This window comes from Manis javanica, chromosome 10, assembly GCF_040802235.1.
Source record: "Manis javanica isolate MJ-LG chromosome 10, MJ_LKY, whole genome shotgun sequence".
NCBI classification, from domain to species: Eukaryota; Metazoa; Chordata; class Mammalia; order Pholidota; family Manidae; genus Manis; species Manis javanica.
Window position 1 is genome coordinate 24,579,354 of NC_133165.1, and position 12,195 is coordinate 24,591,548.

The 12,195-nt window shown below is 40.8% G+C and overlaps 1 protein-coding gene across 1 annotated transcript in view; it reads left to right on the top strand.

The window, feature by feature from the left end:
* The window catches only part of LOC108386358 (glioma pathogenesis-related protein 1), a 31,375-nt gene that overhangs the window by 5,011 nt on the left and 14,169 nt on the right, over positions 1-12,195 (top strand). Inside the window, 2 exon segments of the mRNA XM_037009052.2 lie at positions 5,383-5,660; positions 6,452-6,697. Of these exon segments, the coding sequence (XP_036864947.1) occupies positions 5,469-5,660; positions 6,452-6,697 (438 nt within the window). The 5' untranslated portion in view covers positions 5,383-5,468.

A 12,195-nucleotide genomic window follows, 5' to 3' on the forward strand; every position in this document is an offset into this window, starting at 1 on the left:
TAATTTGCATTTCCCTGATGATTAGTGATGTGGAGCATCTTTTCATGTGTTTGTTGGCCATCTGAATTTCTTCTTTGGAGAACTGTCTCTTCATATCCTCTGCCCATTTGTTAATTGGGTTATTTGCTTTTTGGGTGTTGAGGCCTGTAAGTTCTTTATATATTTTGGATGTTAACCCTTTGTTGGATATGTCATTTACAAATATATTCTCCCATACTGTAGGATACCTATTTGTTCTGTTGATGGTGTCCTTTGCCATACAGAAACTTTTTAGTTTGATGTAGTCCCATGAGTTCATTTGTGCTTTTGTTTCCCTTGCTCAAGGAGATGCATTCAGGAAGAAGTTGCTCATGCTTATATTCAGGAGATTTTTGCCTATGTTGTCTTCTAAGAGTTTTATGGTTTCATGACTTACATTCAGGTCTTTGATCCATTTCGAGTTTACTTTTGTGTATGGGGTTAAACAATAATCCAGTTTCATTCTCTTACATGTAGCTGTCCAGTTTTGCCAACACCAGTTGTTGAAGTGGCTGTCATTTCCCCATTGTATGTCCATGGCTCCTTTATCATATATTAATTGACCATATATGGTTGGGTTTATATCAGGGCTCTCTAGTCTGCTCCATTGGTCTATGGGTCTGTTCTTGTGCCAGTGCCAAATTATCTTGATTACTGTGGCTTTGTAGTAGAGCTTGAAGTTGGAGAACATAATCCCCCCAGCTTTATTCTTCCTTCTCAGGATTGCTTTGGCTATTCTGGTTCTTTTGTGGTTCCATATGAATTTTAGAATGATTTTCTCTAGTTTGCTGAAGAATGCTGTTGGTATTTTGATAGGAATTGCATTGAATCTATAGATTGCTTTAGGCAGGATGGCCATTTTGACAATATTAATTCTTCCTATCCATGAGCACGGATGTGTTTCCATGTATTGGTATCTTCTTTAATTTCTCTCATGAGTGTGTTGTAGTTTTCAGAGTATAGATCTTTCACTTCCTTGGTTAGGTTTATTCCTAGGTATTTTATTCTTTTTGATGCAACTGTGAATGGAATTGTTTTCCTGATTTCTCTCTCTGTTAGTTCATTGTTAGTGTATAGGAATGCCACCGATTTCTCTGTATTAATTTTGTATCCTGCAACTTTGCTGAATTCAGATATTAGATCTAGTAGTTTTGCACTGGATTCTTTAGGGTTTTTTATGTACAATATCATGTCATCTGCAAACAGGGACAGTTTAACTTCTTCCCTGCCAATGCAGATGCATTTTATTTCTTTGTTTTGTCTGATTTCTGTGGCTAGAACCTCTGTTACTATGTTGAATAGAAGTGGGGAGAGTGGGCATCCTTGTCTTGTTCCTGATCTTAAAAGAAAAGTTCTTGCTGTTAAGTATAATGTTGGCTGTGGGTTTGTCATATATGGCCTTTATTATGTTGAGGTACTTGCCCTCTATACCCATTTTGTTGAGTTTTTATCATGAATGGATGTTGAATTTTGTCAAATGCTTTTTCAGCGTCTATGGAGATGATCACGTGGTTTTTGTCCTTCTTTTTGTTGATGTGGTGGATGATGTTGATGGATTTTCGAATGTTGTACCATCCTTGCATCCCTGGGATGAATCCTACTTGATCATGATGGATGATCTTTTGATGTATTTTTGAATTTGCTTTACTAATATTTTGTTGAGTATTTTTGCATCTATGTATCATCAGGGATATTCTATAATTTTCTTTTTTTGTGGTGTCTTTGCCTGGTTTTGGTACTAGAGTGATGCTGGCCTCATAGAAGGAGTTTGGAGGTATTCCCTCCTCTTCTACTTTTTTGGAAAACTTTAAGGAGGATGGATATTAGGTTGTCTGTCTTTCTTAAGGGCATCCCATAGATCCATGCTCAGGTCCTCCAAGTGACACTGAAGTGTCTCTCTCTCCTCAATAACCCTTTCTATTATCTCGATTAACAGACATCTCACAATCCTGGCTGCTATACGGCTGCTCAGGGCTTCTAAGAAGTCTTCTATCTCATGGAAGGCTAATTCCACAGCTTCTGGGGAAGTTCCCACCCTTCTAGGAGGTTCTTTACCCTAGACCAGTTCTTCACTAGGGGTTCCCATAGATTGGGGGTTCCCGGGTGAACCCGCACCCTCTGCCGATGCCGGAGGTACTGGTGAGTCATCACCCCCCACCACAGCAGCCGCTGTTGCCTCCCTACCATCCATAAGGGGTGTTCTGGGTATCTTCCCACTATCTCTAGGGGCAGTCTGCCCATGCATTGCACCCATGAAGACAGATTTTTGGTTCAGAGATCCTCCCATCTATGCCAGCTGTGACTTTGGGGGGAAAATAGTTCCCAGCCCGGGGCAAATTACCTTTGAAGCTGAAATCAGTCAAGGGGAGAAAGAAAGTGGGAAAAATCCATTTATTACTTACAATCAGTCATCCACTTCTACTTGCCCATGCCTCTTATCACCTGGCTGCAAAAAGGGACCCCACTCAATCTTTCTGGTCCAGATACTCCCTCACTCCCTCTTGTAATCACCTAATGATATGGAAATGGACTATTTCTCTTCACCCTTTAGAAATACGTATTGATATGGAGATGCACTAAGGCCAGGAGAGAAATTCTGGAAATACTACAATTTTACCCATAGTAAGAAAGTTTGCATTTACAAGGGTGTCTACCTCTGCATATCAGGAAAAAAGGATTGAGTCAAAATCTCTAGGAATTTGTATCAGTGGAGAAGGCAATTACTTAAGTCTGCATAACACCCTTACCCCTATTTACGGTGCCTCTCCTGTTGAGCTCCCATAAGCCCGCCCACCCCAACATCTTTTGTCTTTAGCAGAAGCTGTTATTTAAGGTGCTGGCTTGGGCCATTTCAGGGAGTTACTCAGTGTTCCTGGGTCTCTCCCATGTGTACACAAGATATTCATGTTACTAAGCCTTTGTTTGTTTTACTGCTGTTAATCTATCTTTTCATTACTTCAGGTCTCAACTGAGAACCTAAAAGACTAGAAGGAAAATTATTTTTCCTCCAGTGCGGTTACAAAAAAAGATTAAAAATAATTATAGTTATGCTTGAATATGCAAATGTAATTAATCTAGTCCTAAGAACTATTTATAACCCCAAAGTTAAAATCATCCAAGCTAGGTAGAAGCCGGAAGTTGTGAAAATGAATAATGGAAGCCCTTAAGGGGGAGCTCTCACACCCATACCACTCCTTGCAGCCTACAGAACCAGCAGGAAGAGCAAAAATTATTTTGACAATTTTCCGTTAAGAATTTTATCTTCCCCTTTTATGAAAAGGAAGGAAGATCCCTTCTGCCCAGCAACAACACCTCTGCTTGCATCCATGAGAAACAGCCATGGCCTGGAACTCTTTTTCTTCTTTAATTAGCCTTTCTTCCAAATATCTTTCCCCTATGTCCTCCAAAAATCCAATAAAAGCTGGTTTTCCCTTTGTCTCTTCAGCCTTGCCTGTGACTCACTGCATCTCATTGTTCCACGTGGCAGTTCCTCTGCTGCCCCTGCATACAGGCCTGCCTCGTTTTATTGCCTCACAGACACTGCACTTTTTACAAATTGAAGGTTTGTGGCAACCCTGTGTCACACAAGTGTATCAGCACCATTTTTCCAACAACATTTGTTCACTTCATGTCTGTGTTACATAATTCTTGCAATCGTTCAAACATTTTCATTACTATTCTATGAGTTATTAGTAATTTGTGATCAGTGATTATGGCTCACTAAATGCCCAGATGATTAGCATTCTTTAGCAATAAAGTAATTTAAAATGAAGGTATTACATTGCTTTTTACACCTAATGCTATTGCACTAAAAAGACCATAGTACAGTGTAAACATAACTTTTAGATGCACTGGGAATCCAAAAACTTCACTGTACTCTCTTTCTTGTGATAATTGCTTTATTGCCATGGTCTGGAACCGAGCCTGCAGGGTCTCCGAGATCTGCCTGTAGTGGAGAAGAACCCTAGGACAAATTAGGCACCCTGGACACAACTGGAGTCATATTAGTATTTGGTGAGGTTATTGTGAAGGGGTGGGGAACAGCAATAATTCCACTGTATCTTTCTATGATGTTTCTTTACTTTTTAAGAGTTGTTATTAGAAATATCTGCCCTAACCCATTCCATTTTCTGTATCTCTTGATTTTCTAAAACACTGGTGTTTTCTAAAACTAGATCACATCCTACCCACTGCTAGGAAACCCTCCTGAAACTTCTCATCACTTTGTGGTAAAATCCAAATCGCAGGCAGAGTCCAGAAGTCCTCCCTGATCCAACTCTCAGCTCTCTCTCTCTCTCTGACTGGCATGAAGGTGCCATTTGGATTCTACATTCCATGAGACCAGGCACCATATATCCTAGCGGGCAATAGCCACGCTTGGAAGCTGTCTCTACAGGGGAGAAAACGTGCAGTGGCTCTGCCTGTATTCTTGCCATGACATCATGTCACCAACTTCACAAGATACGCAGTTCCTATCCCACCAGTTCCCTTCATCTCTCCATCCTTTTTCCACTTGATCAACACCTATCTGATTCCAGCTCAGCAAAGCCCTTACTGCTCATTCCATCCTCCCCGAATGGGTCCAGCACTTGTTCTGTGCTTTCCTCTGTCCCCATCTTCCATTCTCCCTGTCTTTGTCACCACCAGCGATTTCCCCGTAAGCTCCTCGAGGGCAGAGGCTTTTTTTATCTCATATTATTAAACTGAATAATAACTAAGCAGGAATTTATCAGGTGTTGAATTTATGTATTAACTAGTTCACTGGATCCTGCCAAACTCTTTTGGATAAAGGAGGTAGAAAATTCAGTAAATAGGCAGCTGAAAATTAGAGTTTGGTAACTTGTCCAATGTCTTACAATATTTAGTCACAGAACTTAAGATAAAATCTGAAATTGAGATCTGTGCTCCTTTTTTGTTCTCTCTCTCTTTGCTCTCTTTCTACAGGTGAGCACACCCACACACAAACACACACACCATTGTTAATGAATTCTAGGTCAAGTTATGTTGGTAACCAGATATTCTAACCACTGTGTGCTGATATGACTAAAAAAAAAAACTTTTTGAAAAACATTTTGCAAGATGTTTACACAAGTAAGAGATACATTTTTATTTAACCACCAGAACCTCTGTAAAAATTGAGACTGTTATTTCTGGAGACTTCAGAATGCCTTTGGAAATAGCCCCCAACTCAAAAGTAAGCCCGATGCAGTCGTGTGAAACCCTGTGTTGTAATAGCTGCTGTGTCACTGAGAACCACTGAAAAGACAGGGCTAAGAACACAAATGGAGCTGCAGACCATATATGGAGAAACCCATTTCTTCAAACTTGAGATGAACTCACATTCTGTTTTCCGCTTTCTTAAAGCTGAAGTCAGCAGTGCGTGGCAAACCTGAGAGGCACACTCCCTCTCGGAACCTGCTGCGGCTTTGGACGCCAGCCCCCCGGGCCCCATGCCGGGCCGACCAAGTGCACCCGGCACACTCGTTGTGGCAGCCTGGGTGGTTTCTGTACTCCCCGGTTGTTCGCATACAGCAGGCAGTTTGCCGGATATCGAAAATGAAGATTTCATCAAAGACTGTGTTTGGATTCATAACAAGTTCCGTTCAGAAGTGTATCCGACAGCCAGTGATATGCTATACATGGTAAGGAAAATACAAAGTATTTGTAGCATGTCAGTCAAAAACAACTAATGTGTATTGATTTGGGATGTAAATCCTTGCCATTTGTGAATGATTGTTTTCACTGGGATTAATATGTGCTGTAAATTCACAGTCTGTGATCAAAAGAAATCCAGTTTAGCTCCGTCTACTAGCTCTTGTTAAAAACAAGCTCAGCAAGTACATTTTAATTCTGTTTTTGGACACTTCCTTACCTCTGGTCACAGACAGGTTTCACTTCTCTTTTTTGTCATTTTCTTCCCTGTTGATTTGTGAGGTTGGTTGGTTTTCATCTCTAAGTCCCTTTTCGCTGCCAGGAGAGCCCTGACTGAGGAAGGCATCTGGGGAAAGGCGGGGTCTTACCAGGCAGGCCTGGGTTTGAGTCCCAGCTCTGTGCCTTCAGGCTGGTTATAACTGTTCTGGGTTTCTCAGGATAAGGACTATTGTAGTTGTTAAATTATATATGTGTGAAACAGAGAATACACTATTGTGCACATAATAGGCCTTCAGTGAGTGAGATGTTGGTCTGTGTCCCTAACTTAGATTCCAACTTCCACAAAACTAGATGGTCATGTTTCCCACTGACTCTGGGCAATACCTGAAGACCGTACCTGTGTAGAGGAACCAATGAACGGATGGACAGAGGTTCCTTCTTAATTCTTGTCATCATACCTCATTCCCCATTCAAATTCCCACTTTGCTCACTCTACTTACATCGTTAGGTAACAAGTTCTATTATTCTTAATCCTCCTGCTGTTTAATATTTATTTTTGCAGACTTGGGACCCAGTACTCGCCCAAATTGCAAAAGCATGGGCAAGAAATTGTTGGTTTGAACACAATGTACAGTTGAAGCAACCCCACAGGCTGCACCCAAATTTCACTTCACTGGGAGAAAACATCTGGACTGGGTCCCTGTCCATCTTTTCTGTGTCCTCAGCTGTCACAGCCTGGTACAATGAAATTCAGTACTATGACTTCAAGACTCGGAAATGCAGCCGTGTCTGTGGCCATTACACTCAGGTAACTGTCTTCCCTATATTCTCTTGAAACCATCTTTTCAAGGGTGAGGAGAAAACTGCAATTGGGTGTTAATAAAATGCATAGTAAGCTAGTGTATCTGTAACTATGAGAGAGTAGGGATTACATACAGGCTACTTTAAAAAAAATAATGAATTGAACAGACTCCAATGCCAGAGGAGATAGTGCTTGAAGAGTTTAGTTATGTGGATATAGGTACAATGTGAGGCCCACCAATCTGGGCCTTTGAATACTTGGACAGTCTTTGAATAATTTTGAGAACAGCTGTCTTCCTGGGGGACTTTTTTCCATTGGTGAGCATTCAAAGGACGTTATGAGTGAATGGAATTTCAGGTAAGAGTCCTCTGTGAAATTGGAGGCCTTCGTTTAGGGACTGTGAAATTGGGAGGTAAGCCTCTCAGAAGCGTCTATCTGAGCAAAAATTGCTGCTTCTGTATCCTATTCTCGACATGGACTGTGAGTCTAGGATGTGCCACACCAGGAGGGAAAAACAGCAGTCCCATCCCCAGTGGAGAGGCCAACTTATGCAAGCTTGTATAAACCATCCTGTGCTATTCTGCCCTTAAATCTATAGTATTTGTCTCAGTAGCCACATTCAGAGCCTCCTGTTGGTATTTTTTTTCTTTTTCTTTTACTCATGCCCATTTTGGCTTCAAATCCTAATTCTCCTTTACTACATGATGGAAATAAATTCATAGCCTTCTGAAGTCTTAATATGCTGCCTCCTCTGGCCATGTTTTATTTATTTACTTTAATTTCCTGGCAGTCCTTGCCAAACTGATAACTAAAGTGCTAAACCTATGCTTGACTAGCTTAAAGTACAGAGTTTTGTTGAAATGAAGTATGGGTGCAAAAACATTACTAACAAAGTGGGTAACTTGGAATTTAGGTGTTTTTAAAGAGCAAAATATAGTTAGAAAAACTGTCAACAGAGTTGAACCTTATGAAGCCTCTGATCAAAGTGGTGGTATTACAGGTAAAACAAGTTTGGCATAGTTGTAGGAGGTTACGATGAGGGGAAGGCTGGATTACAGTGAAATTTTAATCTCAAGATTATTGTAGGCAAGGAGGGGCTATTAAAATCATCAGTAAAATCATCAGTAACATTGGTTCTTTCTTGGAAATATAAATAAGTTTCCCCCTGGAAAACCCATAAACCATCAATTTTGGTTTATGTTTACAAATAAATTTAATCAGAAAATAAATTCTGTTAGAGTCCTACAAGCACTAGAGGGCAAGAAAGCTAAAGCCAGATTGCCTGTGAGTGGCGCCTCACACCAGTACGCACGGTGATGCCTGCATCTCCAGAAACAATTGTCAGTTTGAAAGAATGACTCTCATTTAGCCAGTGTTTAGCTTCTACCCTCTCACAGGCACTCTGTAGGGTGCTGGTCATATGCCTTAGTCCAGACTCCTGACACACAGTCTGATGATAGCTTATGTGTGACATTTTACTGGGGCTTACAGCTGCAGAGAAGTTGAACAGTGAATGAGGGACACAGCTGGAAAGGGCCCCTGACTCTTAGGATTGGACCTTTTTTTTGGAGAAACATTGGAAATCGATGTATAACAGTGCACGGCCATTGCAGTTTGGAGAAACTGACAAAATGCCATGTGAGCAAAGAGGACAGAGTGACTTAATTCGTCAAAGGGTAGAGAGACGTAGGAGTTTTCATGTAGCGGGAGACATATGAGTTGGTTCTTCAAAACCAATTGAGAGGTTGTCAAATGAAAAGGAAAGGGAAGAGAATTCCAGGCCAAATTAAGAAAGTGCAGAAGGTGTGCAGTGTAAATGAATTAGTACTCGAGAAGAACGGCCAGGAGCCCGGCATACCTCAGAGAGCTGCTGATAAGCTCCTAGACCTTCATTCCATAATTCCAGGGAGTCAAACAAGAGGAGGAAACTTCGTTTTATGTCATTTAGGCTTGAGATGGCCCTCCCAAATAACTGACTGACTTGTAAATTTCCCCCTTATATCTAGGGAAAAAAAGGAGGGCTATTATTTTAGACATGAGAAAACTCATTTGCTTGCGTACAGGTATCAGAGCCCAGGCTGAGTGATCCTAACTGATGCTCTTTAAGAGACCACTACATTCTACCCCCCACTTCAGAAGAGGGACCCTCATGATGGAAAGGATGCTTGGAGTCCCTGGGCCTGGGAAGATACAGCACCTATCGCTATTTAAATGAGCATGTACTTCCCTCTCTACACTTAAGATCTCACTCAGTTCTCGCCACAAACCTGTAAGAGAGGTGCTATTAGTCACAGATGAATAAACAGACTCAGAGAAGTTAAGTTTTCATAATGTTATGTAGCCAGTAATAGGAAGAATTGGGATTCAAATATCAGGTGTGTGGTATTAAATAATATAACGTGCATAAATTATCTAGTACAGTACTAGTATTTAGTAGGCATCAAACAAAGGTCAGATCTCTTCTATGATCTGGTTTCCCATCAATTATACTGAGAGAAGATTGATAGCTTGATTAAAAACTCCTTTCATTAAAATTTCATGTTTTCGTCCTTGCAAGAAATATTACTGGGAGATTCAAGACATTTAAAAGTTGCCATTTTAAATTAACTCAAGACATTTAAAAGTTGCCATTTAAATTAACTCAATTAAATTAAATTAAATTAAATGTAACCTCCCACTTATCCTCCTCTTATATTAATTAAAAGCGAGCCATTTTCAGATTTTTGCCAATGAGGGGTGGTTGGAACTGAATAAAGCCGATAGCTTCTGATCCAATTGTTACCTCATAAAGGTGTGATTATTTCTCAGCATGTTAACTCAACACTATAGCTCTGTGTTCTCTAGAGATAGATTTTTCATTGCAGAATATTTTTGGTATAGTAGTATGAAAGATTATTCAAATTAGATATTTTGTTGCCAAGAGTTCAGTTTTGTAAATTTTGGGACTAGTTTTGAGTATCTGGGCAGGGTAGCAGTTTAGGTTTGGTAGTTCCAAGAATTCCCACTAGATGGCATTACTGATGGCATTTTTTGATTTATCCCCACACGACCGGACCCTCACCCTCTCGAAATTTTTATTTTTATGCTCTCCAAAGACCGCCGGTGGGAGTGTGACACCTTCACAGTTTATGTAGCTGGTTTTATGTATGTTGCGTTGTTACCATGCTTCTGATAATGAGCCGGATGGACTTGAGAAAGGAAGATGGTAGGAGGAGGTTAGCCAGAAGGGAAAGGCCCCTGCGGGGCTCCCCAAAGGTAATGTTTTTGTTAGTAAGAAAATATAGAGTTGTTCCTGGTTCTGCTAAAAAGAAAGGCTTAGGGCACGGACTGCCTCACAGCATTTCTGGTCAGGTTGCATTAGGTTCCAACTGTCGCCTACAGAAGCTGGGGCAGTGCGTGTTCAGTGGTTTGTTAGGAAGTTAAGAATGTTGCATGAAAGTGCTTAATATTACCCAACCCTAAGTAAATTCTCGGTTTTCAGTAGCTCTTGCTATCTTTTTATGATTATTTTTTCGTTTGCCATATTAAAATAAATGCATAACAGCAGGAAAACACACAACAGGAAACATACAACAGGAATCTGCCTGATAAAAGATTTCAAAAATTTAAAGTGAAAGCAAATGAGTCAGAAGAGAATCAAACACGAACACTTGCTGAGTCCTTGCTGTGCCCCAGCAGCTGTGGTAAGCCCTTTCATGGGAGCCCATTTAACCTGTCAACAGAAGCCTGTGAGGTTGGTGCTGTCATCCGCATTTAATAGACACGGAAGTGAAGGCCAAGGCCACATCGTGAATGGCTGAGCTGGAATATGAACTCAATCTTTGTAGCCCCAGAACCCACAAGTTGAACCCAGAACCCAAGTGCCCATGAAACTTTTAAAAAGAGGCCAACTTGAACAGATGAACAAACCATGGTACATCTATGCAATAAATACCACTCAGCAATAAAAGTAACTACTAATGGATTAAACGACATAAATGAACCTCAAATGCTTATGCTTAGTGCAAGAAGCCAAACTGAAAAAGTCACATTTAAATGGATTCCCTTTATATAACATTCTGGAAAAAAAGCAAAATAACAGCGACATAAAACAGATCAGTGCCTGCCACGGGCTGGGGGGTGGGGAGGGACGGCATGTAGGAGAAGGAGCTGACCACAGAGAGCACAAGGGAAATTTGGGGGTGATGGAAATATTCTAGATCTTGACTATGTGGTGGCTACAAAATATATGCCAGTATCAAAATTCAGAGGACTAAGAAGGAAGGATTTTCTTGTATCTTAATTACAACCTGACTTTAGAGAGACCAACTAAAACAGAAAATGAATGAATGGTAACTCACATTTGCACACTCTTGGAAAAAAGAGACCAGAAATATAAAGGACAGCAGAATAAAAGAAATAGTATAAAGTATTAAAAGTGTATGTGAGGGGAACCCAAAGATTAGGAATACTTGAGGTACAACCACAAGGGAAGAAAGTGCTCAGAAACCAAAGGATAAAAAATACAAGGCGATTTACTGAGGTAATGGGGATAAGGTAAAAGGGGTACAGACAGCATTGCCTCCATTTAGTGCACATAAGGATCACTTGAAGTTGTGAAAATACAGATTTTATTCTTCTTTAGGGTTGAATAATATTCCATTATATATCATATTTAAGATATCTGAATCCTAAAAAAAAAACGCTTAGGAAAAGAGAACAGATTGGTGGTTACCAGAGGCCGGAGTTGGTGAGGCATGGAACGGGTGAAGGGGGCTGGAAGGTATTTTTCCAGTTGTAAAATAAGTAAGTCCTGGGGATGTAATGCACAGCATGGTGACTGTTATTAATAACACTGTATTGTATATTTGAAAGTTGCTAAGAGAGTAGATCTTAAAAAGTTCCTATCACAACAAAAAAATTATAAGTATGCATGGTGATGGATGTTAACTATACTTACTGTGGTGATCCTGTTGCAGTACATGAATACATTGACTCATTGTGTTGTACACCTGAAACTAATAGGTTATATGTCAATTATATCTCAATTTTTAAAACTTACAGATTTCAAGGACAATTCCATTGACTCTCACTCAGTGGGAATGAGATGGGCCCAGAAATCTGCATTTTAAGCAAAGCACCCCAGGGGAAATCCCTTCAAGATGCAGTAAATAGAAATGAAGAAATCTAAAAAATAAGTGCAACAATGACTAAAAAGTAAAAATACAAGGATCAAACCTGAGGATTAATGACCATAAAGCTAGGCTGTCTCATTGGGACAGAGGCCTAAGCCCCTTGGTTACCTGGAGTCCCCTGCAGGACATCCCGGTCATGAGATGAAAGAGAAACAGCGTACTTCCATCTGGGAGCAGGGAGGGGCCCATCCCTTGCCAAGGGAGAGCCTGGCTCCTGCTCTGTGGGAGGTCACAGCTGCCTCCCGCATCAGCTCCGGTGGCCAAGTCAAGGAGGAGGCCCCAACCCACACTTCGCGTACCTCCTCCCTAGCCCCTTCCCCATCTCCTGCC